This window comes from Podarcis muralis, chromosome 9 (assembly GCF_964188315.1).
Source record: "Podarcis muralis chromosome 9, rPodMur119.hap1.1, whole genome shotgun sequence".
In the NCBI taxonomy this organism is placed as follows: domain Eukaryota; kingdom Metazoa; phylum Chordata; class Lepidosauria; order Squamata; family Lacertidae; genus Podarcis; species Podarcis muralis.
The window spans coordinates 35833316-35851923 of NC_135663.1; the positions used below are offsets into that span (position 1 = coordinate 35833316).

At 42.7% G+C, this 18608-nt stretch overlaps 1 protein-coding gene across 4 annotated transcripts; it reads left to right on the forward strand.

Moving 5' to 3' along the window:
* Window positions 1-2908: 2908 nt before the first annotated feature.
* Window positions 2909-18350, forward strand: SCOC (short coiled-coil protein). Of its 4 annotated transcripts, none has more exons than XM_028742859.2 (4): window positions 2909-3140; window positions 14173-14247; window positions 14337-14420; window positions 15323-18350. In XM_028742859.2, the coding sequence occupies exons 1-4, from the start codon at window positions 3077-3079 to the stop codon at window positions 15463-15465; spliced, it is 366 nt and encodes a 121-aa protein (XP_028598692.1). In that variant the 5' UTR covers window positions 2909-3076; the 3' UTR covers window positions 15466-18350. The 4 variants fall into 4 exon arrangements, with proteins under 4 accessions (XP_028598692.1, XP_028598693.1, XP_077790176.1 ...); XM_028742860.2 differs by having other exon boundaries at window positions 2919-3140; window positions 14176-14247; XM_077934050.1 differs by lacking the exon at window positions 2909-3140 and adding an exon at window positions 12486-12644 and having other exon boundaries at window positions 14176-14247.
* Window positions 18351-18608: the final 258 nt, after the last annotated feature.

Consider the following 18608-nt stretch of genomic DNA (forward strand, 5'->3'; position numbering starts at 1 on the left):
AATGGTGTCCCTAGCAATGCTCACAGGGGCACACACTGTACACCACATACTCCAGGCATGCCCACCACAAGCTCCACCAATCCCACAGCCACATGCAAGAACAGATGATTGGGTAAACAAGTGCACATGAAGTACACCAGCACACCCTGTGTCCCACTTCACACAACTCACAAGCACCCCGAAGATATGCCTGCAGACACCCCAAAGAACATGCAGCATACATGGGGAGGTGCCAAAGGACAGTTTTATTGAAAGCATCCATACTGAAAGCTGGGTCCTGGCAGAGCTGGGATGGGGGAATTATACTGGCAGATGACAGCTGAGCTGGGAACCAGCTGGCTGATCCAGAGATCCACTGGATCCAAGTTCACTTATCCCAGCAGACCTAGGATTAAGATTGCACCTTAAATTAGTAATGTTAATTGATTTATATGGTTCTTCTCTGAGTATAATCTACAGAACAATCCTAACCATAGGAAGCCAGTGTAATGTCTTCTGGCATAAATTGCCCCTGTTCTAAACTCTGCTCAAGAGCTTCTGGGAGGGGATGCTGCTGGCTGCTCTGGCAGGTGTGCATAGGCTTGAGTTTTGAGGATTGGTCTCTAGGTCACATGACTGAGATGAACAGGGTTTGGAATTGGTGCAAGTCTCGCTTTATTCTGTGCTACCCCCACCCCTCACAAAGAATGCCCCCTTTCTAGGATTTCTTCTGCATACCTGCCAGGTGCCCCAGAAAAAAATGGAATATCCCCATTTTTATGCGCAATATCACAGTGACTATTTTTCTTGCAGCAATCTGTCACATTGCTCTCTTGCCCTGAAAAAAGGGCTTTTCTGGAGTGAGAGCGAGGTGCAGGTCACATGACTCACCCGGGAGCATGTCCTGGAAGACACGTGTCCTGGTTTTGGGTCTGAAAATATTGAAAGGTATGATGCTGATGTAAATTCCACCAGTTTAAATTCCACTGGCTGACCCCTGGTTGACGCAGGGTGAGGGTCAAACTTACCCCAGGATATCTGAGGCTCAGACAGCAAAGATCAAGACCCTTTGAATCCAGATTCTCTCATCCTGGTGAGATCTTGGGCTTGGTTAGTGCTGTTAGTTGGATACAACCCATTATACGTACAAGTGTATATTTGCATTTATTTTATAGTATCCATTGCCACATTGCTGATAAAGCGAGGAAGGCTAAGAGGCCCTGTGTTCACTCGGCAAAATTTAATCTAGTTTATAAGGAGCCAATACATTTCATTCATGTCAATTACCTACCAGAGAGAAGCCAGATGGCACAAATAATAGAAAACTATTGATAGTGGCAAGGAATATTAATTAAACATTTTAGATAAGATCTATAGAGTTCAAACAGTGCATATCCTGTACTTCTACAGGCATATAGTTTAAGCAAAGACAAATATATTTATATGTCAACAGCATTATTTAGACGCTTTAACCCAATGGATATTAAGGTTTTGTGCTTGTGTTGGCCCTGCAGAATGAAGCACACAAAATTACATGCAGACTGTGCTCTATTTTATGAGGCCGAATACTTATTTTAAAAGGTATTGACAACTGTTAATTAAATCTTACATGATTTTTTACTTAGGGTTAGGAGTTCAGAACAAAATTAAATGCATTGTACGTGAGCCAAAGGGCAACTTTGGAACTTTTCTGGCATACCTGCCCATTGCAAATACATACACACCTTGAAAAATTGATGCTAATGCTCAGGGGAATGCCCAGGCACAATTTGATGATCACGAGAGGATGCAGCTGGAGAGGGTAATTGGTAGGGGTGTGCACTGGATTCAGATGAATCCCAATATGAAAAATGTCCTGGCTATCCAGGAACTGTGATGGAACTTGAAATGACTTCCCAGCTACCTACCACTGCTTCCAGGTAAGCCCATAGCTAGTAAGGTGGGCGGGCAGGGAACTAATGTGGGGAGGGGGCATCAGATGGTACTTTGCTAAGGTGGTCCTGACTCCTAAGGTGGAAAGCCAGGAACTCCTAAGGTGGAAAGCCAGGATTCAATTGCACATTATACAACATGAATACTATATAAAAACAGAGAAGTATCTCTGGTAAGTGAAATGTCTAGATCAGACTTGAGCTATCACAGATCAAGCACTACACGAATCACAGGCCCTCTCTCTTGCAAACTCATCTATACACCTAAGAAAATGTCTTCTCACAAGTTCTCAGTTAGATTTATTTCTAAGTTAACGTGCATAAAGGTAAAGGTAAAGGTACCCCTGCCCGTACGGGCCAGTCTTGACAGACTCTAGGGTTGTGCGCCCATCTCACTCTAGAGGCCGGGGGCCAGCGCTGTCCGGAGACACTTCCAGGTCACGTGGCCAGCGTGACATCGCTGCTCTGGCAAGCCAGAGCCGCACACGGAAGCACTGTTTACCTTCCCGCTAGTAAGCGGTCCCTATTTATCTACTTGCACCCGGGGGTGCTTTCGAGCTGCTAGGTTGGCAGGCGCTGGGACCGAGCAGCGGGAGCGCACCCGCCGCGGGGATTCGAACCGCCGACCTTTCGATCGGCAAGCCCTAGGCGCTGAGGCTTTTACCCACAGCGCCACCCGCGTCCCAGTTAACGTGCATAGGATCACGCTAAATTTGTTGTGTCACTAAATAAAACTATACACCTTTCTAAGTGTGTTTTGGACGGGGCTTCTAATTTTCAGATTCTGAATGGCACATCTGCCTGAGCTGAACAGTAAGTGGCGCATATATATCTGGTTCTTCCATTATTCCCTCGTACAGAAAATACAGTACAAAACTGAGACAATGGTGATTACTCAGCACCTATTGGCGTAAGGCGTTGCAACTTGTAACTATTTAACTTTTGTACCATAGCCGTTTCCGGGAGGCAGCTCAGGGTTTCAGCGATCCTTCCGTGCACAAGCGTGCTGTTGTTAGTAAGAACAAGAAGTGTTTCGTTTTTAGTGAAAGGATCAAGTAGCCTCTGGTGGGTAGGTGGAATCATTAAAGATTTAACAAGAGGAAAATAGGATATGCTGCTTTCTCTTTAACGCACTCCTGAAATTTTAAAAAACTCACTGAAACAAAATGGAAGGTTCTCTGGAAGAGGAGGATGACAGCTTTACTAATATTTCCTTGGCTGATGACTCAGGTAAGGAAACATAGGTGGCTTGTTATAAACATGTACGACCTAAGGGCTAAAAATATATTTAGCCTTACAGGATATCCATTCTGTTACATGAATGTGTGTTCACACATAACAATGCACATCTCTTGTTAATCATTAGTCTCTGGACTAGCATTTTTATAAAGCATTTGGAGTAAACTTTGGTGATGACTTTGTAAAGGCGTGGGATTGTCACAGGCATTTATTTATTTATTATGGCACTGAGATATGCCATACTTTTGACTATGAAGTTCTCAGAGTGCTTTGCAACTGAGCTTCAAAATAGGCATATGATGTGGTGTGTATTAAAGGGAGAGTGTTCTTAAAAGAATGATAATACTGTTTTAGAAAACTCAGTTGCTATTGTTGAATTAAAAAATCTGCCCCCTATTGCCCCTGACAAATTAGTCCATGTCTTGGCTCAAAGTGGATTTTGAATCCCTTGTGCCTCTCTTAATTCTTCCCCGCCCTTGTGGCGTTCTCCTTCAATTACTGCTGTCCCACACTTCCTAAATCCGGATATTCCCTAGATCTCCTATGGATTTTCAAAGTTCAGGGACTCTCTAGGTTTAGGGAGAAGAAAGTATGGGACAACAGTAGTTGGAGGAGAATGCTGCATGGTTGAGGAAGAATTAAAAGAGGCATAAGGGGTTCAAAATCCACATTAAGACATGGTAGAGGCAGGCCCAAATGCTTCCAGTGGTATACCATTCCAGACTATTCTTCTTGCTTGTGGATGTGCAGTAGAGCATCACTGTTCTCAATGGTCACCTGATAGTTTTGAATATAAAAAGCAGACTATAGAAATGTCAGGCACTTTGAATTTAGAGATAAAGGTAAAGGGACCCCTGACCATTAGGTCCAGTCGCAGACGACTCTGGGGTTGTGGTGATCACCTCACTTTATTGGCCAAGGGAGCCGGTGTACAGCTTCCGGGTCATGTGGCCAGCATGACTAAGCCGCTTCTGGCGAACCAGAGCAGCACACAGAAATGCCGTTTACCTTCCTGCCGAAGTGGTACCTACTTATCTACTTGCACTTTGATGTGCTTTTGAACTGCTAGGTTAGCAGGAGCAGCGACCAAGCAACGGGAGCTCACCCCGTCGTGGGGATTCGAACCGCCAACCTTCTGATTGGCAAGTCCTAGGCTCTGTGGTTTAACCCACAGCGCCACCTGCATCCCGAATTTAGAGATACTATAGGCTAAATACCAATGATTCATAGGAAGCTCCTCAGCAAGGCAATTAGACACTTTTGCGCCCCCCCAAAATAGCAAAATGTATGCATAATTCCACAGTGGCAGAGTTGGGCTTTCAAACTTCAGTGGCGTCCTGTGTGACACCAAAATTCGGTGCCCCCCCCCCAGCCTCTCACCTTCACTTCTACATCATTGAGGCACCCTCTTGGCTCAGTGCCCAGTGTGACCATTGTACTCCCCTACATCTGCCTCTGCATTCTTACTCCTCTTGAACCTGTACTATGGTTAAATAAATGACTATCTCTCAGGATGCACATGGTGGAAAGTTGCCCAATGCAGAAAATGTATCTGCAATAAAAGCTCTAAAAGTGCCCCCCAGAAGTGATAGGTTATACTATTTGCCTGTTATATGATGGGCAACAGCACACAGAGCTTCTGTCGATGCAACTGTGGTATATTGCAGATATTCATGCAAAAGTGCCAGAAAGTCTTTACCAGTCCTGATTATGCCTCTCATTTCTATTGAAAGCAATGACAGCTGGCTTTAGAAAATTTTAATTAGAACCTGGAATACATTAACTATGGCTAATTATCACTGTGCTATGAAAACGTGTTGTTCTCATAGGCAGACGATAATATCAGGTTATGATACCATTAATACCTGGCTAGAGTGTAGTCCTTAACCACTGACTGTTGCTGCTGGAGAGGGAAGGATATAGTGGATATGTTCACATGCTGGCCACTGCTGAGGCCTCCACTGTGGCTGCAGAAAGTGTGGTGGATGATATGCTACTAGGATAGCGTTTCTGCAAGCGTAGTGTCCCAAACTGGAACATTATAGGGATGAGGTGGGGTGCAGCGGAGCCAAGCCGAGCACAGGATTAGGCACAGGAAGCTGCCTTATACCGACTCAAATATTGGACCATCTAACTCAGTACTGTCTACACCTATAGTGGGTAACTGGATCTGCCTGGTGGGACAAATCTCTCCCCCCGCCCACCCGCTAGGGTCAAGATTGACAGGTGGGTGAGACCACTCATCTGTCAAACACCTGACACCAGAATGCTGTAAGGTGGTTGATACCTGTCTATGTTCAAAGGAGGTAGCTGTAACTGCCAATCAACTGATTGTCGGTTATGGCAACCTCCTTTGAAGACAAGTTTTCAGTACCAATCATCTGATCGGCGCTAGAAGTGTGCCCACAAGTAAACTCCCTGTAACCAACAGCCAGCAGATTATCAGTTACATGGAACTCGGAAGCCTCTGCAGAGGGGGAAATTCTCCTAAAAATGGAGCATTTCCCCCTTTTCAGAGAAAGCTGTTGAATACAGAGTGGTTTCTCGAGAAAGAGAGAAAATGCTCTTTTAAAAAATGGAGCACTGCTTTATTCCCAGAAAAAAAGATGATTGTATTCAATGCATTGGAGAAAGCACTTTGAATAAATTCATCTTCTTCTATAAAGAAAACAATTATCAGTTTTTTAAAGGTGTATTTTTTCATTCTCCTGAGAAAGTGGATTGGGTTTAAAATCACTGGAGCAAGTGCTTTGAATCCAAGCTGTTTCCTCCAGCCTTGTCAGCTGCTAAGGGGCCTCCTGATCAACTTTGGCACTAAGAAGTTGCCTTCCACCCTGGCCAGTAGAAGCTGGCAGGGCTTTCATACCCTCCAACATTTCTCTGATGAAAATGGGGACGTACCATTCCATAATGATAATTTTACTATTGATACCTCACACATCTTACTGTGTTGCCCCAGCCACTCTAGGCAGTTTCCAACACATATAAAAACATAATAAAACATTAAACATAAAAACCTTCCCGATAAAGGATTGCCTTCAGATGGCTTAGGGGGTCGGATAACTCCATACCCACCAACATTTCTCAAATGAAAATGGAGACATCCTAAGGAAAAGTTGGACATTCCAGGATCAAATCAGAAACTGGGATGCCTTCTCTAAATCAGGGGCATCCCTGGAAAATAGGGACACATGGAGGGTCTGGGCTTTGAATGTGGCAGTTCTGCCCTGCCTTGTCCCACTGCTCCCAGCCAGAGATTAAAATTGCTCTTCCAAAAGCAATCTTATACAGTACCTAGAAACAAGCTCCAATGAACTCAGTGAGACTTACTTCTTTCATATATAGGATTGCACTGTCAGAGAAATATAAGAAAAGAATCAAGAGGAAAATAAATGAACTAGCACTGTTTCATATTTACACTTCAGTCAGTTTTGACTTCTGGGCTCCTGGTGCCTTGCTCTTTAAAAAAATCTCTTTGTAAGATTGTAATATGAAAATCCATATAGCTCAAGTGAAAGAGCTAACTATATAATGTCTTAATGAACACGTAAATGAGCAGTACATTACTAATGGCAATTTTTAAGTCATTCCAGAAGCAGAGTGAGTTCTCTTAATTTTCTTTAAGCAACACTGACAGGGCATTAATCTCTTGATGAGCTGCTTTATAAAATATTACATTCAGTGTACTGCTCATACAGTTATAACTATATTATATTGATTTTCTCTATGAAAAGAATGATAGAGTAGGATTACCATATTTTCAACTGGCCTTGTATCTGTGCCTTTAATAGCAACCTAATGCAGCAATGAAGTACGTGAAGCCTTTAAAGGGCATGGGGAAAAGTAGTGGTGAAGTCTACACCTTTACTTCTTTCTTTCCATGGGTCAACTCTGGTATCCCAGCAGCCAGTGACCTCCCAAGTCCCCCTTTCCTACCTATTTATGCTTATGTTTTTTCAGTCGTTCATCATCTTATGACAATGGCAACAGACTTATCCACAGGCTGGGTAGCATTTCACCTTTCTCCCATTTATTTTAACCCTTCCCATTGTTTAGAGACAACAGGAGACTCAGAGCCCATTGATGCCCCCACCTTAGTTTCCCCACAGTGTACTTGAAATTATTGTGCTGTGTCATGATTGGCTACTACCTCAATGGTGTGCGTATTCCTAGTGTTGTGGCATGGCTGGCTGCTGAACTAGTTAAAATTTCATCTTCTGATGTGGTCAGGGTGGTGCTGGGAGACTTGGAGCCACATGCAGTTGCTTGGACTCTCCACTGACTCTGCTTCTGGTGTTTTTGCTTATCCTGTACCTTTTGTTGGTATAGCCTCCCTCTGCTCTGGGGAGACAGAGCTCTGAGTGAGCATACAATTTTGATTAAACTCTGCATCCGACCTCCCCAGTTTTGTTGATTCTCCTTTTGCACTGGCCATTTACCACTAGCAAAGCAGTTACAGCAGTGCAATGGTAACACAGAATGTTGGCATAAACCTAGTATGCTGATCTCATGTTCTTTTCTACTGGATTTAGTAGAGAAGCTGTTTCTACCTAAGGTAGCAACTAAGAAGACTGTCAGCATGCTTTTGTCTTTTAGAACAAGGGTAGAGAGGCTCAGGCCTGGGGGTAAAATGCAGCCCTTCCTTTCCCCCATCATGTGACTCTTGGGGCTCCCTCCAGCCACAGTCCTCGCCAGCCCTGCTTTACACCCTCCATGAATGTTTTTGCCTGGCTGGAATGCTTCCTTCAACTCTAATAATGTCTCTTGGTTGCCTGGGTGTAGGACTCCAAGGAGTGTATACATGCGGTCCAGCAATATTCAGTGCAACTATTGTCTTTTCCTTGAGTCCTTAATGAAATGAATTGGAAACAGGGGAACTGGCGTGCTCTGACAATATCATTGAAGTAGCTCAATGGCCAGAAGCCTAAAATGACCTCTTGGTTGCTAAGTTGATTTAGCAACCAGTGAAGCAATCCATCTCATAGGGGGAGAAACAGATTTCCTTCATTCTAGCAACATTTCACTAGCCAATGGGAGAGTGTCACAGACAAGTTCCAAAGTCACAGCTACAGAACTGGATGCCTGTTTGCAGGGATTTAAAAGGATTATGTAGGTTTTAAAAGGGCCTTTTCTGAAGGCAAACAGCTTGAAGCAGCTCTAATTATATTATCTGTATGACAGAAAGGGTGAGGATCAACTGTAAATCCTTTCATATATTGAATTACTTATATATTTATAAACTGTTGGAAGTGGCGTAAAACAAACACCCCAAAGCGAATTTCCATCTACATAGCTTTTCTGCTGCACTTATTGTGTAATATTAAGTGGGCCATATATTTTCTACTAGGTAACTGCCTACTAGTTTGACAGGAGTGCTGTGGAGTATTGTGGTGTCCTTAACCAATCTTCCTTATCCAGCTTGAGCCATTTATTGCACTGCACTTTACATCAGGAGTGAGATTGACAGACATACGTAATAACAAATACTTCTGAAAAGTCATGCTAACTAGGCTCAGCCAAGACGTAGCCTCCCTCCTCGCTTGCACTTTGAAAGGGGCTTCTGAAGATGCCTATGGGCAAAAAAGATAGCTTGGTGCCATTTTGATTTCAGGTAACTGACAGGTGGGTATCACTCTGCCCACCTGCCAAACCTGGATTGTGAGGAGTCGGGGTGATAATAATTTGGCCTGTAAATCAGCTCTAGCACCCCATCCCTGTTCTAGATAAATAGGAGTAAGGAAACTGCTGATAACTAGAAGTACATAAACACCCTACCTGAAAGAAAACACAGGTCTTACAGTTAAAAGAAGGGTTGAAGAAAGTTACATCACTTACCCCATACATTAAGTTCTCCAGAGGCTAGTACACACAAATAGCCTTCACAAAGAGGCTGGCAAAAATGTTCAGCTGTACAAGGTTGCAATCTTAGACATCTTAATCTGGATCTACGTTCCCCTGAAATCAGTGCAAACCTATTTCCAAGCAATGGCTAGGAGTCAAAGAACTTATTTTAAAATTTTACTAGCAAATCACTATGCCATAGTTCCAATGCACCTCATTATGGTGCCATCAGGGCCCTACTGGTCCAGCAGAATGACCAGGAGGCTCTCCAAATGTAGCACGGCTGGCTGACCACATTTTAAAGTAAGTAAATCAGTACACATGGCCAGCTAAAGAGAGAGACATCGTAAGAGTCCAGAGTCTAATCTCACTGCACCACTGACACCTCAGTTTCAAAAGCGGTTTGCGGTGTAGCAGTGGAGAAAACTGTTTTAGGCCCACCTAAACCCACAGAAATAATTTGGCATGATATGTGTTAATTTGGGACAGGGGTGTAAGTTGTCATACCACTGTGGGATTTATAGAACTGGGGCTACAAATACATTACTACATACTGGAAACAACTGAAATTATTTACCAGAAAAAAGCATTTGCAAGTCCCCTCTCTAGACAGCAGAGGTCTCCCTAACTCTGCCCTTTTTATTAGTTCCTTGGTATATTTTCAACATTCCTCTTTTCATTCCACCTGAAATTTTGTTCCTCAGTGAAACATGCCTATGGGGAAACAATATACCCGTACTCTTTTAAAAAATAAATCTATTGGTATATTCATATTGTTTTTATCCTGATAAGCACCAGTACAACCACCAGTATTTCTTGACATGTATTTCGCAAGTGTTTCTGGTATAAGAATTTGTACATTTGCTAAGTTGTGAGTTTGCAGAGAGGAGTGTTGAAAATTAGCTAGTTTGCTGAAAAAACAGGGCTGAAAAACCTGTGACCATGCAGATGTTTTTAGACTTCAACTCCCATCAGCCCCAGCCAGCACAGCCAATAGTCAGGGATGATGCATGTTCTGGTGACTGGTCCAACACCACCTTGAGGGACACAGGCTCCACACCTCTAAGATAAGCCCCATGCTTTACACCACCACACCTTACAACAACCGTTTTTGTACATTTCAGTGTAGAAGGTTCTATAGATATACTGAGGTTGAGCGGTATGCAGGGAAGGGAGTGTATTTCATCACTCACACAATAGTAAGAAAATTCAGCTCCCACAGCACAGGGTGACCTACATCTGTGTCACTTTCACCATTCAATCTCTCTTATTCCCTCTGAACCCTTAACGTACCACTGACCCATAAACTGTGGGGTGCAGGCATAGTACAAACACAGATGAATGTAACAAAGGCATTTACATTTATATGCCACATTACATGATTTAAGTGCACACGCTTAACTGGTTACTTTAAAATCATATTGCTAGGTTTAAACGAGTACATACTATGCTAACTTGTTCCTGACACTTTAAATATCAAAAGCTTATATTCAACTATTAATGTTAAACTAAGACACCTTAAAAGAAGCAGTTAATTACTCTATTAAAAACCCTTTAGCCAAATAGCTTTTTTATTCTCTCCACCCACTAAGCCTCACTAGCACTGTAACTGAGAGCTCAGCATCTTTTTCCAACCCTTTACTAACCTATTGAAGCACAGGATTGTCCAGCTGTACTGCCCTAGAAATCTTCCCTCTGATACTCCATGGTGATATAATGGAGTGGGGAACCTCAGGCTTGGGGGCAAATGGAAGGGGTGTGTAAGTGTGTGTAGAAACTAGCCTACTGAAAAAAAGGTAAAATTAGCATTTACTGCTTTGTACGCTTTTACCTCTGGTCCTAGCCACCACTGGCATGTGACACTTGGAAGGTGACCCAGAGGGGGGCCCTTGGTCAGAAAAAGGTACCCATCTTTTGTATTGCAACATCATGGAAGACCACTGTGATTTCAATAAGGGTTTAGGTGGTGCCTAACAATTGCTCCCCCCATGCCAAATTCATGCCCAGGTATGGGCCTGAATCCTCCAAGGAGTTAATCCCATCTCTTGTAGGCAGCATTGCCATGTAGAAGTTATGCCAAGAGAGTGTACAGTCTGAGAGTGTCATAGGAACACTCTTAGTACTGGATTGTGGCTGCATGCCAACCATTGAAGTCCATCTGGTCCTAGTCCATTCAGGTGACCACATGATTATTGGGGATACTTTCCTGGCCTTGCAAGAACATCCTCAAGGCCATGTGAATGTAAACCAAGGAACAGACTAATTACTTGAGCATCAATTTACTTGAGCAGCATAGTAAGGCAGTACATAAAGGAAAGACGTGACCTGTTTCTGGAAAGATAATCCCATCCCAGTGCTTGAGCCATTCTAAGTGTTGCATCTCAGCAGTCAGGAGTCTAACCCTGCTGCCACATAGAGGCAACTGAAAAGGGCCTTAGGCTTACCTGTTTTGCTTTGTTTATTCTTCTTATCCTACGAATAAAATCTGCATAAGGAACAAACTTCGCATTTGTTCTCTAGTCTCCTCTAGCTAGTTTCTTGCAATGCTTCCTTCAAAAGTGCCACAGCATTCAGTTTGACCAACTGTCTGTAGGGTTGCAGCCCTTGGTCATGATGTTGACCAACCTCGCCATGTTGTTGCGACAATTAAAGGTGAGGCAAAGCACTCTGGAGAGTAGGAAATAAAGATGAGCGACTCAGCAAAGTGGTTTCAGCGTTGGTCCTTCTCACCATGTTGTTGTGACGATTAAAGGTGAGGCAAAGCCCTCTGGGAGAAGAGTGGGAAATAAATGTGATTACAGCCTCAGACTAGGACCCAGACTAGGTTTCAAATCTCCCCTCAGCCACAAAGCTCCTTGGGTCACCTTAGGTCAGTCCCTCACTATCTCTTTCACCGAACCAGGTGAAAGATACCATGAAAAGGAGGGAAAAACCACGTCCGCCACATCGACCTCACTACAGGAAATGTGGGAGATAAATGCAGTTACAAAATAGGAGCAAGCATTTGTCGCTTCAGAGCACGGCAGTGGGAGGTTCCTTCGTTTCCTTTGTCGGTGAACCACCTCTGACACACGTTCTGTCTCACAAAGTGTTTCTTTAGGTTGCGGAAAGATGTCTTGTAACTGGAGCGGGAGGTGCTTATGACGCAGCCCAGGGAAAGCAGCGCCGTTTGGGACGTGGTTTTGCAGCCGCTGCCGCTCTGCTCTCTTATGAATTAAAGCCTTCATTCAGGCCCACGACTTGAGGGACTGCGGGGCGGGGGCAGAGAGAAGGGATTAGCAATGGGAGGCGTCTGCCCCTGTCATCCCTGTTTACTACTCCGCCCTGCGGAAGCAGGCCGGCGAAGGCGAAGAGACTCCGCCCCCACAGCCGATGGAAGCGTCTGCCGATGTCTCCCTCCGCTTATTGGCTGCCTCGCGAAGGGCCGTCCGCTTTCGTTTGCTGTGATTCGATGGCTGGCTGGGCCGTCTGTCTCCCCTCAAGCCCGCCGTCTCCCTCCTGCCTCCTCCCCCCCCCCACCCCGCCGGTTGTTTTCATGGAGCAAAGCGCGTGCGCTGCCGGCCGGGCGAAGGAGAAGCTGCGCAGTCGCAGTTGGCCGCTGTTGAACTAGGCGAGGGTTGGGGTCCGAGGGCAACCTGGGCAGGTGGGGGAGAGGTGAGTAGGCGCGCGCTTCCTTTGCCTGGGGACCTGAGCGGGAGGCGGGGCTCCCTGCTTGCGGGTTGGGAGGGCGAGGCGACCGGGGTGTGGAGGGGATGTGCTGGCAGGGGGAGGGTTTCCTCCTCCCAGGCTCCGTTTTCAGGATGCAGCATCTAATCTGGGGGTTTTTGGGGGATTGCTGGGTGGTGCTTTTTCTTCTTCTTCTTCTGGGGAGTGCGCAAGAGAAAGCTCTGGAGCGCTGGGTTCTCCGCCTTTCCGGTAGCAGCGACGTTGCCTCCTACCGAGGCGTTGTGGGTGGAATGAAAATGAACAAGCGCCTCTCAAATGCCAGCCTTGCTTATGAGGGACCCAACATCCCCTGACGTTAATAATCGCCATCCATTTCTTGTTTAAGGATGGCGCTCTCTCCTTTCACCTGCCTGGCAATAGGGAATGCACCCCTGCAGAGCGAAAATATACAGCATTTAAAACTATGAGTTTCTTCGAAGATGTGCATGTGAAATGTTCTGGTACTACTGTATATGGACGCTTATAGACAACATACCGCGTGAGTCTTTTAAAAGAGGCCCCGTGGAACATGTGTACTCTGTATCCACCAGGCCTCTTTTAAAGAGCTCACTCTGTACAAAATTACATTGCACCCAATAGTGTGGGACCCCAGACCACCACCTGAAGTTAACATTCAACAAGCTTGAAATTCGACATAAATCATTCTTGTTTTTCATTCCGCTGTTTCATTCAACTGTTACTGCTGTTGGCTGTAGTATAATTTGGTTAAAATAGTAAATTAATAGAAGCTAAATCGATATGCATAACTTAAAAGATTATTAATAAAACAAACTGCATACTGCCTTTCATTTCAGGGAAACACCAAGATGGCTTTCAGAACAGTTAAACGTCAACAACATATAAGAGCCACATGTTTTATGGATTATCTCAATGTTTTAATTTTTTTGTAAACATTTAGAAGCTTTATTGCAATCAAACAGTATAAAAACATAAACAGGCTTGAGTCAATGAAAGTCAATGAAGCATCCTATCAGTTATAGGAACCAGAGATGCCAAGAGCCAGTATTAATAGTCCAAGAAAACTTGGATGGAGAGGTATGTTTTAAATTGCTGGCAGAAGTAGCCAACAGTCAGTCAACAGATGCCTACCTGATCAGTTATTAACAAAGATGCTCAAAGCATATATCACCTTGCAAAGTGTGCCCCAAGAATGTTGAAATAGGTTGGTGCAGTTGATATTGGTGTGCAAAATGTGGCAGATTTGGCTGCTGCTGGAAAAATAACTGTTGTGTCTTCCTTAGGAATATTGTTTTGCTTCCTCTTTCTGGAAAAGTTCAATTTTACTACTTTGTTTTAAAAGAAGACAAAAGCAGATTTGTCTATTTTCACAGCAATGTTTTGTTGGTTGCTGTTCACATTGAAGTTTAGATATCAAATGCTACCCTTCTAAAACATTAAACTAAAAAACCTGGTTCTGCATTTGTACATACCGTTGACAAGTTTTATCTTCTTTAAGCAGAGTACATTTCTGAAGTACAAGATTCACCAGTGGATTGGATCTGTTCAACGATGATGAATGCGGATATGGATGGTATAAAGCATTTTTTCAACTTAATGTTTTCCCTCTTGTGCATTGTAATACTGTACTTGGCTGCACTAAAGAGTATCTCTTTTTTACAGCTGTTGAGGCTGAAAATCAAGTGGAATTGGAAGAAAAAACACGACTTATTAATCAAGTTTTGGAACTCCAGCATACACTTGAAGGTTAGTTTCTTAATTCAGAAGGTTAACCTATCTACATGCAGAATTATTTTAAGGATAGAAACTTATCATTGACACAGACTGCAGTTCGGATTGAGCTAAAATGATGTTCCTGCAAATTCTGTTAAATCTGGTGGGGCATAGAAGTCAACAAGGGGTTTCACATTGTGACTATGGGTGCAGTCCAGAAAGTGCATTTTCTTCCCTCCCTTGCCATTTATACTATAGTGTGCCTTAGCATTCTATATTTTACATGAAACTGTTGAGTAAGGTCACCTGGGGTTTTGGAACACAGTATCATCAGTAAGCTGATGTCTCTCAGCTCTAATTCTTGTTTTCATTAAATTCAGATGAAGCTATGGAAGTGTGAATGGTCTAGAATAGATGATGGTAATTCCTGAAAAGTTGCCGATGCTGTTGGTTAGAGGGATCAACTGTGTCAGGGCAGGTTTTGGACTTGTTTGTAACCTAGGGATGTTATTAGACCCAACCCCTTTTTAAAGGGGCCTGAATGGCCTCTTGAGACATGAAGTGCTTTTCGTCTACTAACACTGATATTTATCTACTAGCACTGATACTCTGGCTATAGCCGTTCCTGGACAGAGATAGATTGACCACAGTTATTCACGCTCTAATAATGTTCCATTTAAATAACTGCAATGCATGTGGCACCCTGACTCTGGAATGCTTTTCCTAGGAGGCTTGCTTGGGGCAGGGACTAAATATGACACTGGGTTACTGCGTGTTTTAAGAACATTTTATTGGAAAGCATTGGATAAACTTTCACTATACAGAATGTCTTAAAATGGGCTTTTCTTTTCATGTGACTATTTCTACCATTTAGTTAAAACTCAGAGTAGAGCAGATGTTGTGATTTGCTTCTAAAATTCACCTTGTCCTTCCAGATCTGTCTGCAAGAGTAGATGCTGTTAAAGAAGAAAACCTGAAACTGAAATCAGAAAATCAAGTTCTTGGACAATATATAGAAAATCTCATGTCTGCCTCTAGTGTTTTTCAGACTACTGACACAAAAAGCAAACGAAAGTAAGGCACTGGTAACCAAACTGTAACATTGTATTGCTGCTGCTTTTGTTTAATTTTAAAATTGCATATGGCTACATGACTTAAGTTAGTTTGTAGCATCATTGAATATTTGAAGATTTATTGGCAGTGCTAGACAATTTTAAATGAACAACTGGGCAGTGCAAGTCTATCGTGTTAGCTTTCAGCAATGTGCAGAGATAGTGTAGAGGAAATATTTATTACACAGTTTGAAGGCAAGAGTTTTCAACTCGGCTTTTATGTTAGTCAAAACATGTCATAAGCTGCCAAGTACTTTAGATATCTTAATTTTTACAGTGGTACTGCTGTTCACTAGCAGAATAATACAGTGTTGTGTAGAGTGATGTGAAAATCCTTATTTGGAATGAGTTATTTGCATGACTTTCCCTGGGCTCCAAAAAAGTTGTAACACTCCTCATCCTTCATCTCCTCAATGGCGTTCTACATTCTACTAGATAAGACCACAAAAGCTTAGCTTTTAAATATTACTTTGAAAGCAAGTGAAGGATTTAATATTATTAGATACCGGTAATTGCTTGCAAAATTGTGAAGGGTTGAAAAACCATTGCAATACCTGAACTGATAAATTAACATTAAAAAAACCACACCCTGCTTTAAATTATATTGCAAGGAAAGGGAGTCACACCTTGGCCTTCATTGTTTTGCAGTCTCTTAAAAGTGTCCTCCCCTATTTACAAAATAGCGAGTAGCATGGTATTTTAACTGCCAGCTGTAATGGTCATTAGTGGTACAAGCTCAACAGAAGTATCTTTGTGAACAATTAGTAGGTATTTAAGAGTTTTCACTAAACATGGATGCAGTCTAGAGTTCTTTTTCTGCATAATCCTCATTAACTGCTGCTAGCCTTTAGCTGACACAGAATGTTCAGCCTTTCAGGATTAGAATACTTGGGGTTTTCAAAGCATGAAGTGTGCCTTTGAAATATTAAAGAAATATTAGCAGTTGTTGGAGAAGGCACCAAGTTACTCTCAACCTATGACATAGCCATTCATTCTGCATAGGCTCAACAAGGCTTACTTGGATATGCCACCATAGTGGGATGAGCAAGCAAATTAATCACTATCATGTATGCATAGCAGCAGTTTCATGTCTGTGAATACACATTACATGAAGTAGATAAATTATGACAACTTCATACTTTTGATAAAATGTTGCTGTTGCCAGACATCATATGTTGACAGATTAGGTAGTTCAGCTGGTAGGGGGCAGGACTATGTGGAATAAAACAGTTTCTACTTGGGTCAGTTCTAGCTTTGTTTGGAATCTTATTGCTGCTTCCTTACTACTGGTTTCAGGGAAGATTTCATTTCTTACGTAAGCAACAGGTCACTTTTCTCTTTGTGGGGAGGCTGGCATATTGTCTGAGATTATATGTCCAGTAGAAGTCTGAGCTCATCACAGAATAATTCTTACTTTCAGGATTCACTGTTATATAGCACAAGCTAGTAGTGTCTTTGCATTCCAGCTGTCAGTATTATAAACAATGGAACCTAATCTGAGGCATTAGATTCTAACTAAAACATCCCCATCACTGGACATACTTTAATAGACAAAAGTAAATTAAAGCTTTCTCTGGCATAACAAGGGTTTAGAATCTAGAGAGTGTAAAAACATTCCTAAAACGAGTGTAGTGCAGGATCAAGGCAAGATAAAATTTAAACAGATGAGTGTGATGACCACTCTAGGGAAGTGGCTTTCCAACTTGGCATTTACACATTGACTTGTTTGCCAAATAACCTTTGTGCATCTGACATAGAAATTGTTTTGGAGAGCATTATGGGACATGTTTCATGGTGCATAACCAAGCCTAGCTTGTGCTTGAGTCAAGCACTCCATATAAGCTACCTGTGACACACCACTGTAGCTGTGCATTGTAGAACTGGTAAACTGTCTTTTCAAGAAACTTGTCCACATTATGGCTTTTCTCATTGAGGAATCTGTGGCTGTTAGAACATAATTTGGAACACACCGTTCTACAGCCCTACCTAAATTGTGAACTCTTTAGGTGGCACGTGCCTGTTACAACAATTTAGCCTTGAAGAGTGCCAAGGCCGGTGGTTTTAGTATTAGGGTGGGCTGTAAACCAACTCAACTAATGCAGATCGCCCTAATTTCAGCTCAGAATTTACTTCCTCTTTCCCCCAACTCCTTACTGAGTTGGGAGGGGGGAGGTGGAATACAGAAGATGGTAAGAAACAGAGGATTATTTCCTTACTCTCAGCAATAAAGGCTTTATTCAAGCCTCTGTTGCAAATAGGTATTCTAGAAAGTGTACATTTTTTTCTTGCCATTGAATAAGCAAAAGAACCTTGGAAAATAAACTCAACAGTTCTTTTCCCTACCTATTTCTTTCAACTCAGTAGTTAAATTTGAAAAGGAGAAGGGATTTGGAGAAGGTATGGAACTGGTGCAAGAGAGGATTGCTCCCATGAAGGACAGGTCAGGAAATCTGTAACTTGGTGTAGTGATTAGAGATATGATTTTTCAGAGCTTTGGATAACTTTTGGGTTGGTGTGGGTCAAGGCTTTTTCAGGACTTCCCCACAAGTGGGCTTTAGACATCACAGTTATCTGCATTTCCAGAGGCAATTGAGGATTAGCAGGGACTACTAAGTAGTACACAAGCAAGGAATACACCACCTAGTCTTTTTGTAGGAACTTCTTCCCACACTAGTGTGTGGGAAGGTGCCATCTTGATATGATCGGGTAGAAGATTGTTAATGTAATGCTGAATTTTGGTGTCCTAGATAGTTGTAACTGTAAAGAACCTTACTACTGTGGCCTTTGTTAAACTAACAGTTGTGCTGTATTTTGGAACTTGTATGAAATAAAAGCTTTCAAGTTTCTCCCATTTGGTCTGTTACTAGAATCTTTTTGAAAGTTTTACTAGTTATAGCATGTGCCATAGTTGTAAAGTAGTATGCTAGAAGCATTGTCCTTTCTTTGTACCATTAGTAGTTTGCATTAAGTAGGCAAAAAAATTGGCTCCTATAAGAAATCAGAGCTGCCCTTCTGTCCTCTTTGTGCCTACCTTTGCCACTTTGTCTGCTTTGTATTTTAGACACAAGGGACCACTTTAAACTGTTTTAACAGCTTAGTGCTATAATGC